We start from the raw sequence: 16,057 nt of genomic DNA on the forward strand, positions 1-16,057 counted from the left end.
TTTAAGATCAGTAGTCTTACCTTTTGTAATGCGATGGATGTGTTCTTTCTCCCCCGCCATGGCAGCTCCCGAGGTGGGGCTGGGAAGGAGGAGGGTATCTCCCCCACCACAGCAGTCACAGAGCTGAGGCTGGGAAGGAGGGCCATCTCTCCCCGGCAGCTGCAGCCCTGGAGCTGGGGAAAGTTGCCTCTTTCTCTGGCCACCACAGCCCTGCACGTCCCACATTCCCCTCACCCCCTCTTCGCACCCCACTTCCCACTCCCACCTACTTGCTATTCCCCCTAAGGCCACCACCTCACCTTACATGTGCATCTTCTCCAGGCACCTAATTAGTGGAGCCACACTTGCGCGGCTTCCCTAATTAGGTAGGTGGCCCTTCATTGCCTTGTGTGCAGACCCCCAAGGTGCACACCTATCCACAGACTACCTGAATGGAGCTCGCAGACCACTGGTGATCCACAGACCACAGTTTGAGAACCTGTGATCTAGACCATTCCTGACAGGTGTTTGTCTAACCTGCTCTTAAAAAAATCTCTAAATGATGGATACTCCACAACCTCCCCAGGCAATTTATTCTACTGCTTAACCACCCTGACAGTTAGGAAGTTTTTCCTAATGTCCAACCTAAACCTCCCTTGCTGCAATTTAAGCCCATTGCTTCTTGTCCTATCCTCAGAGGTTAAGAAATTTTTTTTCTCCTTCCTCTTTATAACAACCTTTTACATACTGCCACAAGTACTCCTGTTCTTTTTATATACTTGAAAACTGATGTCCTCTCTCAGACCCCACTCGTTATACCCTTCCAGCATGACTGTGAACCACTAAACTACTCTCTGGGAACGATTTTCCAACCAGTTTTGCACCCACGTTATAGTAGCTCCATCTAGATTGCATTTCCCTAGTTTGTTTATGAGAAGGTCATGTGAGACAGTATAAAAGCTTTACTGAAGTCAAGACCACGTCTACCTCTTCCCCCCCATCCACAAGTTGATGACAGGAGAGTGCTCTCCCATTGACATAGGTTGACTTACAGCGGTGTCTACGCTGCGCTAAGTTATGTCAACTTCAGTTACATAACATGCGTAACTTAGCTAGACTTACAGCGTTAGTGTAGACTAGCCCTTTCTTTGGTCACATTATATGTGAGACATAAGTTTGTACATGCTGCTAGCACATCAACATTATAATACAGCATATAAAGCAAGGTGGTGTAATTTAGTCTTTATAGAAGATATGGAGAAACCAAAACAAGCTGGATGTATTGTGACATGCTGAAGTTGCACACCTTGTGATGTGCCTGTAGAGAAACCGAGCTGAAACAGTCTTAGTTCACAAACTTGCTAGAAAAACTCTAAACAAAGTGGTTAGTTTACATGTGCCATTTTTTTGGCCAAGTTTTTCACTCCCTTCAAAACAAGGCTACCCCGTAAGAGTACCCATATTTTATTTATATATATATATATATATACACACATATATATATATACACACATATATATATACACACATACACATACACATACACACAGCATCAATGCTGCTGTTATGCTCCTGATTTACAGATTTTGTTTACAAAAAATTTACTCATAAAACCAGCAAAAATAACACTGATTATTTACTTCCAGGAAGATTTTTTCCAGTTCAGTTCTGATTGCTCTATTGCCCAACCTGAAGGTATTTGCTGGGTAACAACCAAGGAACAACATGCTACATGACTACGGCTGTATCAATGAAAAATAAGCTGTTGAAATTCTAGGGTGCCAAATACAAGTGTGAATGAAGTCCATTGATAACTTATCAAGAGCCATAAACAAATTAAAGTGTCTATTTTGTGGGGGGGGGGATGTTGAAAGCAGTGCCTGAACATTTTCTTCATAGTTAACACTGTTCAATCAATACAGAGCTATGGACCAGCCTCCAGTGGATCATTCTTTAATCTTACTCCCTTCCAGCACTACATCTCAGCTTAAAATAGTCATCCTTAAAAAGTCAGCATTTGCTTGCACAGTGGTATTTGAGATCCCGAGACTAGAAACCTATGGCCACAGTTGACAAATGTCTTTTTATAATGGCAATCGCTCTATACCCAATAAATATGCACATAAAGAGCATGTTAATGTATATGGCTGTAAATTGTGAAATTAACATTCAGTAATTTAGACCCATACAAGTGTTTGTCTGGTCTTTATTTGCACTCATTCAAATAAAAACATGAATCACAATTTAAACATTAAAAGGGGACAGAAGGGTGGATTTGGGATGTGGCATTGTTGAAAAATCCTGCTACACATTGGAACAATTATAGGAGCAGAAACTGGCCAGGGTGTGCAATAGGAAGGCTTCTCAAACACTGTAGCAATACTATATTAGGTAAAAACTAGAGATGAGCTTTAGGACTTGTGAAACCCTGCAGCCCTCCCTCCCCTCTGTCCCAATATGGGAAACAAAATAGTTTCTAACTCTAGTTTCAAAATACTTTCAGCAAAAAGTTTAACAAAAGCTGTTGCATTTTGGTCTAAAGTTGGAAGTTTTCCAACCGGCTGTAATACAGTCATGCTAAATTCCGTTAGAAAAGGCATATCATCTTTCAGTGGCTGAGGAACCTAGCAGTCCCTTGGTCCCTAATTCATTTGGATGATTGCCTCTGGGAATTTTTTTTTAATTTTGGCAGCTCTAGCTACATCTACACTATGCGTTAGGGATGTGATTGCCCTGCATTTGTACCTATGCTTGCCCAGGTCTCATCGAGCAAGCACAAGTGCAAACAGCTGCGTAGCCCTAGTAGCACACAGATAGCAGCAGTGGAGGCATGGCTTAGTCATACTGAGTACAAACCTGCCTGAAACTGGTGGCTCGGTACTTGCTTCACTGCCGCTACCTATGCTACCATGGCAACACTGCTGTTTACACACATGCTAGTTCGACAAGAGCTAGTGCAAGTATATGCAAACAAGTCGGGGAATCACACCCCGCGCTTGTAGTGTAGTGCCCATAAACAGAGCTTCAACACAAGCAGCTGGGCAGCACTTCTGCAGCAGGAAGCCAAGTTTAGAGGAACTGAAAGTGTTCCTCCCCCTCCAAAATACCAACCCTTTTAATGACAGGTTTCAGAGTAGCAGCCGTGTTAGTCTGTATCCGCAAAAAGAAGAACAGGAGTACTTGTGGCACCTTAGAGACTAACAAATTTATTAGAGCATAAGCTTTCGTGGACTACAGCCCACTTCTTCGGATGCATATAGAATGGAACATATATTGAGGAGATATATATACACACATACAGAGAGCATAAACAGGTGGGAGTTGTCTTACCAACTCTGAGAGGCCAATTAAGTAAGAGAAAAAAAACTTTTGAAGTGATAATCAAGATAGCCCAGTACAGACAGTTTGATAACAAGTGTGAGAATACTTACAAGGGGAGATAGATTCAATGTTTGTAATGGCTCAGCCATTCCCAGTCCTTATTTAATCCTGAGCCATTACAAACATTGAATCTATCTCCCCTTGTAAGTATTCTCACACTTGTTATCAAACTGTCTGTACTGGGCTATCTTGATTATCACTTCAAAAGTTTTTTTTCTCTTACTTAATTGGCCTCTCAGAGTTGGTAAGACAACTCCCACCTGTTTATGCTCTCTGTATGTGTGTATATATATCTCCTCAATATATGTTCCATTCTATATGCATCCGAAGAAGTGGGCTGTAGTCCACGAAAGCTTATGCTCTAATAAATTTGTTAGTCTCTAAGGTGCCACAAGTACTCCTGTTCTATATAAGCTACAAATTCTCCTAAAATAATTACATACTAAAAGGTGTGCATGTGAGGAAAAACTATTTAAAGTAACAAACCCGCAACTGCAAAATGGACATTTAAAACTTCACTCCTGAAATTCTGCAAGTATTATAATTAGAGATTTTGGTTTTACGTTTACCACTTTTCTGAAATTGTTTGTTTTACACAATTGATTCATTTCAAAAAGTCTATTATTACAATTTTTTAGAAAATCCAAAGGCATGCTTCCCTATTTTCACTCAAATTTTCCTTCCAGTTACAATATTTTAATTCAGGAGTCTGCTATCAATTAACACTGAAAAGTCGGCAAAACTGAAGTAGTGATAGCTCCTAATTTGTTCTCAGTTCTTTTCAGTGTTCATGTTCAAAATAACACCACCAGCAGAGGTAGCTTCAGATAGTTGCAGGAGTTAAAACAGAAAGCCAGTATCCCTGTCTATAGCTCATAAGATACGGAAGACCAGCTAAAGCCCCAGAATAGAGGATGGTAGCAACAATACTTGCTCTTCATTTACGTTAAAGATGGATGTCTATTTTAACAGCTTCCTTGGTTTTGTGCGCTGTCAGGGCCTTTTCATTTCAATGTCTTTTTTTTTTTTTTTTTAATGGACAATATGAAAGGAAGAACCAATGTTTTGTTCTTACTACGCAGGGAGGAAGTGAGACTACATATAAATCTAAATTAAACAAAATGTTATTTATTTAGTCATTAAAAAGAAAAGCTACACTATACTTCAGGAGGCTGGTGTGAATTGCATGTTCATCTTGCCATGAGTAATTGCTTATACATATGGGCTATGAATGTTTGCACACACACACACACACACACACACACACACAGTTTTCAACGCATTTTTCTTCCAGATCTGAATATATTTGTAATTAACTAAAGTATCAACAACTAGAATCAGCTAGCTGCAGTGGAAATGTGGTGTAAGAGACACCCCACAGCTCTAACTTTCTCAGTAGTTCTACCTTTCCCAATAGTTAACATTCATGCTGCAAACCTGGGAAGCATACAGTGAGGGGGGATTGCCAGGTGCAATTGTTTTGCTTTGATATACAAGAAATATTCTGGATTCCTTCAGTATCACAGTGATAGGCACAGTGTAAGAACCTGAGTAGTACAATATTAACCCACCTTCCTGATCTGGGAGTTTTTCCTAAGCGAGGAGTGAAGGATTAAGCCTGTGTAGCGAGTCATTGGCAAAAAATGAATTTTTGCATTAGCTTAGGTCCTAAATTATCCAGGGGGGTCCTAAACTGTAGTACGCTTACTCCGAGGGTACGCGAAACATCTCTGGGGGTGGTACGTGGGAGAAATTGGTGGATTTTATTATTTTATTTATTGCATTTTTGTAATAGGCTAATCAAAGCGTTAAAACTCTGTGGGAATTTGTTATATACACTACGGTAGTTAATTTACTTCAAGATGTACCAGTGAGAACACAGAACCCTCACCTCTAATCACCATACAGAAGGAGTTCAGTTGCCTAGCCACTGTCCAGTCTAACTGAGCTCAGAATTTAGGGTATTTACCCCCACTCCCAGTTGTATACGTTGCACTATATCTGTATGTAAGAGTGAAATATGGACAGATGGCTAAAGACAGGTGGTTTTAAGAAGAACACACAAAGTGTCAGTGATGAGACGGGTAGGGGTCCACAGGCAGCTGGTAGATCTGGAAGGGGGTACACACTAAGAAAAGTTTAGGAACCTCTGATCTACACTAAAGATTTAAAATGGTCACAAATATCCCAAAACAGTATTGCCAACCCACAGTGCTCAGAAATCATGAGTCAAGCCTCCCCCTATCATGGGATTCTCTTATACAGTCATAGGATTTTAAAACAATGACACGTTTGGGGTTTAGTTTGCCTTCTGGAGTCTGAGTCTTTAGGAGTGTGTGTTTTCAAGCTTCTCTCACAATCAGAAGAGCTATAAACATTCCTAAACAGACTCATGATAAAATTGTGAGTTGGCAACACTGCTTAGTTGCATAAACAGTCTGTTGCTTTGGACTCCATTAACTTACAGTTCTTGAGCCAGCTTTTGATTATTAATGAATTAAGCATATTACACGGATTTGGAAAAAACCCAGACAGCATGCAGAAGGTACAATAATGGTCACATCCAATAGCTATGGTGACACTTGCTAATTGTGACACTGAAACACTTAAATACCATCTTCGTCCCCTCAAATTTTCCTTGAGAATTTTCTTTGTTAAAGTTAATTTTGTAGGAAAATAATAGTGATGGAAAGATTCCATTTGGAATGTCTGGTAACTATTGGTGGCAGGAACAACTAGAACATGGAGACTACCTGGGCCTGCTGATGGGGGAGGAAGGGGGAGGCAAAGTGAGGGCAGCTGACTTCAGCAGTGTTACTGAGCATGCTCATTCCATGTGAGCAAGCTCAGTACAAGCCAAGTGACTAATCTGGGGGAGCATGTGACCCCCCTATGCCCTCCCGCCATGCATGCCCTCTGATCTAGAAGTAGCAATTAATTCTTGAGCCAGGTTTTGATTATTAATGAGAAAATAAATTAAGATGGAGACGCAACAGGGGATCGGACTGTGCAATTCCCTCAACTCTCTCTCAAAACAGTCCAACCTTATGCCCAATGGATCGGTTTTCCTGTTGAGTCAGAAAGACCAGGTTTCACCCGTCTCAAGCTGAGCCTGTATTATTTCAAACTGCTGACTTTAAACAATTATTGTGTCCTGCATCTTTAAAGGCCAGATTAAATACAAGAGAACAAAGCTTGAGTAACATTCTGTGCAAATGAGAGAACGGCTGATTTGCAAAAAGAGTTAAGCTCCTAAAGTAGCAGCTGTGGCTACAAAATCGGTGGAGTGTTAAAGGTACCACCAGGCAAAATTAAATAATAAATTTAACTGACATCACAGAAGTTTTAAAATGCAACTTTTATAGCACTTGTTTAATGTTATACGTGATACAATAAACTTGCAGTAAACAGGTCCAATATTTAAAGGGCTTTCTTTAAGACCGCATCGGAACACAGTACATTGGAAGTTTTTCAAAGCTGTTGATCTCTCTTAAGTCTTCATCTCCCTTAGCTGCAACTTACACCAGTAATAAACCGGTTAAACATAACTTTTGATTCACTCATGTTTTAATTTATACGATCTCAAAACCTCCACTAATAATTTAATTTTTTTTTATTTTGGAAATTTAAACCAGTGGAAACCTCTCAGTGTTGTTACCACAGAGAGTCTTGCGCAGGATTTGCATGCAATAGACCTAGATGATGTGGATCAAGCTTGGGTTCTAGTTTGGCCAATAATGTAAATTGCTTTGAGTGTACAATTTGTTTTGCTACATGTGCTACTGTATTACTTTGATTTTGAGGGAAGAGGGAACACCCCACCATCTCCACTCAAATGTGTAATTTTCTATACATCTATTTTCTGCAGTAGTTTGATACATACTTCTGATATGCATGAAAATAATACCTATATGTACAAAGAGTACAGAAAAGAGATACAACCAATTTAGTGCAAGACACTTAAATATTTATCTGAACACAACAAGCTGTTAAAGGAAGATCAAAGATTCCATATATGTAATTATAAGGCAGATGGTTTTTTTTTTAATAAAAGATCTTAAATACGCTGCTTATAATAAGAGGTAGAATATATCAAAAATGTATTTAAGAAAACATCTGTTACTTTAACACAATAATTTACTTTACTAAGTTTTTAAAAATATCCCTGTTGTGATTTTTTTAGATAAATAAAAGAAGTCCAGCTACGGAAGCATAAGATTTCGTGCTCTATGTCGATTTTACTTACTGGAAAACAGAGAAAGCTCTTCTTTCATCCGGTCAGTGCTCAAGCATTAACCAGTGCTTCAAGCCCTTTTTGGGGCTGTGAATTTGAAGATTCCTGGTGAGAAGATTTGGTGGTGATTCCTGATCTTCTAGTGTTATGAGTAGCAGGGTAAAATTGTCTAAGTAAGGCAGTAGAATCACAAATACAAGCTCACTATTACCTCTTTTAATAGGCTAGTGACAGGCAAATAAAAACAGGAATTTATTTAATTTCTACAGAAAAAAATAAAAAGGTTACTCAGACTCCAGCACCAGCAGACTTGCTTTGTTTCAGTAATTAAAAGCTGTCTGAGGCAAGAGACAGCTGAACTACTCATTCCAACCTTGGTAGCCCACTTAAAGTTAATGTAACCATGGCTTCCATTCATGTTTCTTAGCACAGCCAGGAGACGCTGATATTTTCTCCTTTGTAATTCAATAAGGCATACATTAAATCTGAACTTCCATTATTACCCTTTGGAAAAGTAGTGTTAAAGCTTCTTTTTCTCCCCTCCTCAGCCATTAACATTCAATAATGTTTATTTTATTAAATAGTTTATAAAAAACAGGTTTTTTTTTAATACATTCAGACAATCATGGTAACAATCAAATAATAAAGAAATCAAATGAGGAAAATACATATGTCAAATTCTAAATTAAGCACAATTCTAGAAGGTACACAATGTATGAAGCGGTACACACACATAAATCAGAAATACAGATGAGCATCTTGTAAGGTCCTCTTTCACCAGAGAACAGGATTGTCCAGTCTGGAAAAACCAGGGTCTTTTCTAAGATCCATGTATGTTCCATTGCTCACCCAGGAGTCATCTGTGGATTTCCTGTCAAAAGATTAAGCGATTTCCTGAATATATAGCTGAAGACGACTTTGTACTTTTGCTGCCCTTTGGTTTCTTGGTCCTGCCACCCTGCTTTAGGTCTTGAGTTGCCTGATTTTCAGAGGGGGTAAGCACCCAGTTTGCTAGAATGGTGAGTGCTCAGCACTTTTTAAAATGAGGCTCTAGGCTTCTCCTTGGCCTCAAGGTCCACAGCCAACTTCCTGGAAACCCTTGTGAGGATGGTCTTCCTAAATGATCCAGGATATTACTTTTGTTCCCATTGTGACTGTCTGAATCTGTAGGAGTCTTTAACTTCACTCCAAGAATGGCTTATAGCACTAATTTTTACTGCGGTAGTGCTTAGAGGCCTCAATCAAGGGTCAGGGCCCCTGGAGACAGGCACTGTACCTATAGACAGGTCCTGCCCTGAGAAGATTACAGTCTAACTTTGGTCATAAATGCTCTACATTAGATTAAACAGCCATTTATTCTAAAATTATTTTAAATAAAACCAGGTTTTATTTTAGAAGAGAGAGAAAATCCAAGTAATCAAAGGTAAACCTGTATAAGCCCTATCTGATCTAAGGTTTGGGTAACAGCCTTGCTAGAGATTTTATCCTATTGATTTAAACCAAAGCACATGTCCCACATACTCTTAGAGTGACTCTACCTTCATGTTGACCTGCTGTGGCTCTCTGTTAGAGCTCACTGCCCTCATAATTACACTTCTACCAATATATATTTTACATTATATGTTCCACCTTACCCAATATTTAACCAAATTTTGTTTCTCCAAATCAAGGGGCGTTCCTGCCTGCAATCTGCCTTTGTGGAATATTGAACAGATCAACAATGTCTTCATATTCAAGGATCTGGGGGAATGCACAATTAAACAGTACTCGGGTGTCTTACCTGCTACACTGACTGGTTAGCCTGCTGGATGCAAAGCTTGCTTCCCTTTAGTCAAAATCATAAAGTTACCATCTGAGGGCATGGCTACACTTGCAGATGTAGAGCGCTGGGAGTTAAACGAGCCCTCGGAGACAACAGCAGGGAAAGCGCTGCTGTGTGTTCACATTGTGTTCCTTGTGACTGTGCAGCATGTCCACATTAGCAGCTCTTGCAATGCCACAATGAGCAGTGCATTGTGGTAGCTATCCCAGTCAGGGCCGGCGCAACCCATTAGGCGACGTAGGCGGTTGCCTAGGGCGCTACAATTTGGGGGGCAGCGACCGTGGTGGTATTTTGGCGGCGGGACCTTCCGCCGCCTCTGTGGGGGGGTGGCATTTTGGGGCAGGACCTTCCGCCGCAGAGGGCGGCAGAAAAGCTGGCGGCGCTCCTGATCCCAGTGTGCAAGTGGCTGCAGCGTGCTTTGGAAAGGGTTTGCAAAGTATGGTCAGAGTGTGTCAGCATGCTATCTTGTAAGTTCAGACAGCAGCAAGGGAAAGGGGAAACCTGACATCAGCCCCCACCTCACACACACACACACACACACACACACATACACACACCTCTGCAGCAGGAGCATTCCACAATAATGGTTTGCTTTGTGTCCTGAAGCAGATAAGCATGTGGGCTGTCAGAAACGGAGCTTTGAAAGGGGATATCTGCATGCCTGCAGCCAAGTTCAAAACAATGACCAGAGTGGCCACTTGACTTCAGGGGATTATGGGACATTTCCGGAGGCCAATCACTGCGCAGTAATGCAACATGTCATCCACACTGACACCCTGGCGCTCCAGCCAGGACACAGAAAACTCTATGCTTCTCGTGGAGGTGGATTACCAGGGATGCTCCAGCCGCACTAAGTGCCTTGCCAGTGTGGACACCTCAGGAGTTAGGGAGCCCAGGGCGGATTTAGTTTGCTCTCACTTGCAAGTGTAGCCAAGGCCTTAGTTTAGTAGTTATAACTGATATTGGATGATCAGGGGTTAACTCATCCCAACTCCTCAGTCACACAAGGAATTTTTTTTAGTCATCTCTTTATATGTACATTGTAAATGTTCCTATGTGTCTCTCTCAAATTCCCCCTCCAAGAGTAAGACACCTACCCCCACTGCAAAGAATTAATGCCTCATGAATTCCCAGGCCTTTTGCCTAGATATATACCTGTTCTACTTTGAATCTGGCCCCATCCTTCTTACTAGACCTTGAACCAAGGACACGGCAGGTAAGCGCAATGTCCTCTCCAACATTCACTTTTAAACTTGTAGTCGCCAAAGCCTGCGTTAGCCATTTTATGTTATGAATACAACGTTTCTCTCTCCCCCTTATATAGGCAAAACACATTCAAATGATGTAAGTGACTTCATTGCTTGCGTAAAGTGTCAGATTGCTAGCCCCAGGAAACAAACTTGTTGCACATGGAATTCCTGTCAACTTCATTGGAAGGGTTATGCACAGAGGGCTTACACAGAGCAGGTGCCAAGCCTAATCCTTCCACTTCAACTGTGTGCTTTAACTCTTAACTCAAAGGGATGAAAAGACAAATTCATTCCCCAGGCAAATTCAATCTTCAGCTTCGGTAGGGCGGCTGCCAACTGAGATTTGTTTTCCGGGATTACAAACACAAACAAAAAATGTTTAGGGATGTCATGGAGAAGGGCATATTTGTTCCTTGGCTACTAATTTAACTTTGAAGCAAGTTTATATAGCCAGGTTCCAAAAGACAGGATTGTAAAAGTTGACTCATGGAAATACTCACCCCTTGCCCCTGGTGGTACAAAGCCAGTGCTGACACACAAAAACTGCCCTAAATTACAGTATCTGCAATTTGTTACATAATACCTGAAAAATCTAGGTTGATGCTCCAGGTTGTTTTCTTCTAGAACTTTTCGCCGTTCTCTCTGCAACTGTTCAATCCTCTGCTTTTGCATTTCAGCTCCTTCAATATTCCCTTCCTCTAAAAACCTATAGTACAGCAATGATAAGAGACAAAGATTATTGGTGCTTCTGCTCTTTGTTTTTGCGATGCCCTCCTGTGGACTCAAAGTTTCAGAATCTGAACTCTAAAATCATGCAGTTTGTAGTTCAGCTATTGTGAACAATTAAATCGGCAGAGCAAGATTTTTCATTCACATAAAAGGAAAGTGATGCATCAAACTGGGAGGGGTTGCAAGCACTTTGGAGGACAGGATTAGAATTTAGATTACATTCAATAAAGACAAGTGCAAAGGACCATAGTTAGGGAGGAAAAATCCAATGCACAAATAAAAAAAAGTGAAATAAATGGGTAGGCAGCAGTACTGCGGAAAAGGATCTGGGGGCTATAATTGATCACACATTGAATATGGATTTCCACCACATCTTCAACAATCACCACCCGTCCATCAAACACTCTCTAGAACATTCCCACACCAGCGTCATCTTCAACAGAACCCTACAAACAAGAAACCCACTGATCACCACACTTACCTCCACAGATCCAGCCACACCAAGAAATTGGTTTCTACAGCCAGATACCACAGAATATGCTCCAGAGAGAAAGTCCAGGATACACACCTAAACACACTTAAAACTGCTTTCCCCAAACAAGGACACTCTGCCAGAGAAGTAAATTGCATCATAGAATGGGCCACCCAAATACCCTAGGAACACCTGCTTCAATACAGAAAAAAAACCTCCCTAACAGCACAGCCCTAGTTGTCACCTACCACATAGGGGTTCCAATGCGGGGTGGTGTCACACAATTACAATCCACATTTGATGGGGACCACATACTGAAGAAACCTTTCCTGAATCCCCTCTTCTGTTCTTCAAACCACCACCTAATCTTACCAAGCTCAGCATCAGAAGCAAGCTCCTCTCAGGCCAGGACACACTAACTCAGAGTGGCACCAGATCCTGCCAGAACAACAGACGCAAAACCTGCAGACATATCTCCACTGCTATGATAATTAAGGCTGCGAGTCTTTCATGGAGGTCTCAGAAGTCACGGATTCCGTGACTTTCTGGGACCTCAGCGACTTCTACAGCTGCATCAGCTGGTGCGGCTGACCCCAGGGCCGCCTGAGCACCTGGAATGGCCCACCCTGGGGCCAGCCGTACCGTTGCGGCCCCAGGCAACTGGTCCCAGGTGCTGTCCCAGAGGAACGGCAGCAGGGCCACGGGCCGCCCCCCCCAGCCCAGAGGAGAGGCAGTGGGTTCACGGGCCGTCCCCCGCCCCCAGGGGTGGCAGCGTCCACTGGAGAAACACCTTCCCCCCCCATAGCACCTAAAATTTAGTTAGGGGTATTTTTAGTAAAAGTCATGGACAGGTCACTGGCCGTGACTTTTTGGTTATTGTCCGTGACTTTTACTAAAATTACCCATGACTAAATCGTAGCCTTAATGATGATCAATACCCCCCTCCCCAACACTCTGTTCAATAACCATGGATCCTACACATGCTTATCACAACATGTGGTGTACCTCATCCAGGGCATCAAATGCGCGGACAACTATGTGGGTGAAACCAGACAATCACTACATTCTTGAATGAACTCACACAGAAACATGATAAAAGAAAACACCATATCACCTGAGGATGAACACTTTTCACAAAGCAATCACTTTGTATCTGATCTGTCAGATCCTCAAAGAAATCCTAGAGAACACCTTCAAAAGACAAGCCTGGGAACTTAAATTCCTAACTCCACTAGGCTCTAAAAATCATGGACTCAGAGATACTGGCTCCTTACAACAAACGTATAACACCCCTGACTGCTAACCCTTAATCGCCTACTTCATTTTAAGTGGTTTCCCACAGCATGTGACACTCCCTTATGCTTAATCTGTCTCAACTTGTTATATTTAGCTCAGGCACTCTGGTTATCTTCCCCAGACCTGAAGGAAAACTCTGAGAAGCTCAAAAGTTTGTCCCTTCCACCAACAGAAGTTGGTCCAATAAGAGATTACCTCACCTATCTTGTCTCTCTCAAATTGAATACGAGTGAACAATGTGATGCTGTTGTGAAAAGGAAAACGTCATTCTGGATTTATTACCAGGAGTGTCATATCTAAGATGCAGGAGGTAATTCCCCGCTCCCCACTCTCCTCAATGGTGAGGCTTCTGCTGAGGTACTGTGTCCAGTTTTAGCACCATACTTTAAGAAGGATGTGAGTGAACTGGTGAGAGTCCAGAGGAGAGTAACAAAAATGATAAAAGGTTCAGAAATCAGCATGAGGAAAGGTTGAAAAAAATTGGGCCTATTTAGTCTAGAGAAGAGAAGACTGAAGGGGAACACGATAATTCAAATATGTAAAAGGTTGTTCTAAAGCAGACAGCGATCAACTGTTCTCCATGGCCACAGAGTAGCAGTAGTAATCAGCTTAGTTTGCAGCAAGGGCAATTTAAGTTAGGTATTAGGAAAAACGTTCTAACCGGAAGGGTAGTTAAGATCTGGAATAGGTTACCTCAGGAGGTTGTGGGATCCCCATCACTAGAGGTTTTTAAAAACAGGTTAGGAAAACACCTGTCAAAGGTGGTGTAGGTAAACTTAATCCTGCCTGAGCTCTGGAGGATGGACTAGACTAGTGGCTCTCAACCTTTCCAAACTACTGTACCCCTTTCAGGAGTCTGATTTGTCTTGTGTCCCCCCAAGTTTCACCTCACTTAAAAACTACTTGCTTACAAAATCAGACATAAAAATACCAAAGTGTCACAGCACACTGGAAGACCTCTGCATACCCCCAGCAGTATGTGTACTCCTGGTTGAGAGCCACTGGACTAGATGACCTCTTGCTGTCCCTTCCAGTCTTACATTTCCCTGATTCTATGGAAACAAGTTGCGTAAGGCCTTGTCTGCACTAGGGTCCCTCCACCCCCTTAAAATTTCCCATTTTTGCAGTTCTACCGGAAACTCAGACAAGGCACCGATCGCTGTCAACATTTTTAACGCCATAGTCAAGATTTTCAAAAGATTTTAGGGAGGAGTCTCAATTTTGGAGTACAAATGGCAACATTTTAGAGGTGCCTCACTGTCAGAGAACGCCAAGCACTCATCCATTGAAAAACAAGACCTTTTCAAAGGTGCCCAAAGTCAGGACCCTCAAATGAAGGCACCCAAAATCACATTGGAAAATCTTGGTCCATAATGACTAGACCTGCTCAAAGCCAGGGGTTAAAATGCTTAAATCTGATCTATGTTAGTGCTCCCACCATTGCTAGTAGTAAGTGGAGCAGCACTGGTGCGAGCAAAGGTGGGAAATGTAAACAGAAAAGTCTATTCTAAACAGTCCAAGTGTGGAATAAAAAGTGACTTCATAAAGAGTAAAGAATACTGTATGAAAAAATATATATGCAAAACATGTTACCTTTGGTCTGGCCTAAATCGTGTGTCAGTAGGTGGTAGGAATGGCCTAGTCTGTGGGTCCAGTTCATTTAACTCTAATGCAAACTGTGTAAATCCATAACACTGCTCATAATCTTTAGGCATGGGATCTAAAAAGGAACACGTATAAAGAAAGCAAATTAGGCTTTTATCTTTTTTTATGAAGTCCTGCTATTTTAACACGCTAAGGCTTTAAAAGCTCACACCACCCCAAATAGCTTCCTGGAATCTCAGTCAAAATAAAACAAAAATGAATAAATTACATATTGCAGAAGGGCAAGACTTTATAGCTTGATACCATTTTGGAGAGAGATGGGTGGAAACCAAACTTTGTGGGAGTTCATATTTGAATCAGATTGCAGAACTGAACTTTTTGGGCCCATCTTTAATTTTTAAGTACAGGCATCCATTAAACATCTTCAGAAACTTAAAAATATTCCTTTTATTTTTTAGAAATAAACCCCTAACACCTAACACTTGCCCAAATGTGGAATTGAGACCCAAAACAAGGGGAATATAGTGCAGAAAGTAAAAATAAAATAAAAAATCCATGATTAGTTTCTTTACCAAAAGTAATATTTGAGAAATCTAATTACACAATTTAGCTTTTCAGATTTAAGTTTTACACATTAGAAGCGGAACAGCCAATTTGTGTACAATAATAATAAACCTGGGCCTAGCATGAGATGAGGTATGAACATGGGGTAAATTCATTCTCACGCAAATTTAAATTCTGCACAAAAGTGTTGATTATACTGGTTACTAACTTGCTCGCCATATGCAGGTTGGTGAAGACGGGGTCCCACAGTATATATTCTCGTGCCATTTCCCAAAAAGCCGATGCACTACTTTCCCATCTCTGTCCATGACACTGCCTTCAATCTCATGCATATTAGGATTCCAATATTTTGCCTATAGTTAAAATGAACAGAAACAACATTGCTGCAAAGATAGAAGTATGAGCTATTTTGCCATTTGGATATGTTATTGTGTAGGACTCATATGAGGGTGCTTTTTCTTAAAGAATAGCTATATGTAAGATCCATTCATTTTCATCTACACTACATAGTGTTACTGACATCAAGCAACCCCCAGTAATTTTAACTAGTTGACTTGCAAAACCCCTTTAAATGTTGATAAAAATCTCTGAAAGTTCCATTTTTTTAAAGGGAAAAGTTAAGGTAAAGCAGGGATTAGACTTTGATTTTACAAAACCCAAGAGATGGGTCAGATCCATGGCCTATTTATTTAAACTCCTTCACTTCTGCAAATTTGAGAGAGAGA

General features: G+C 41.2%; 1 protein-coding gene across 7 annotated transcripts in view; it reads right to left on the reverse strand.

The window, feature by feature from the left end:
• Window positions 1–6,699: 6,699 nt before the first annotated feature.
• OSBPL3 (oxysterol binding protein like 3) overlaps window positions 6,700–16,057 on the reverse strand; it is a 121,773-nt gene continuing 112,415 nt past the window's right edge. For all 7 annotated transcript variants that reach the window (XM_005290875.5, XM_005290872.5, XM_065583385.1 and 4 more), the window contains 4 exons: window positions 15,541–15,685; window positions 14,757–14,883; window positions 11,250–11,372; window positions 6,700–8,465 (listed from right to left, as the gene is read on the reverse strand). In XM_005290875.5, coding sequence (XP_005290932.1) covers window positions 8,369–8,465; window positions 11,250–11,372; window positions 14,757–14,883; window positions 15,541–15,685 — 492 coding nt within the window. In that variant the 3' untranslated portion in view covers window positions 6,700–8,368. The remainder of the gene's footprint in view (window positions 8,466–11,249; window positions 11,373–14,756; window positions 14,884–15,540; window positions 15,686–16,057) is intronic.

This window comes from Chrysemys picta, chromosome 2 (assembly GCF_011386835.1).
Source record: "Chrysemys picta bellii isolate R12L10 chromosome 2, ASM1138683v2, whole genome shotgun sequence".
Classification (NCBI taxonomy): Eukaryota; Metazoa; Chordata; order Testudines; family Emydidae; genus Chrysemys; species Chrysemys picta.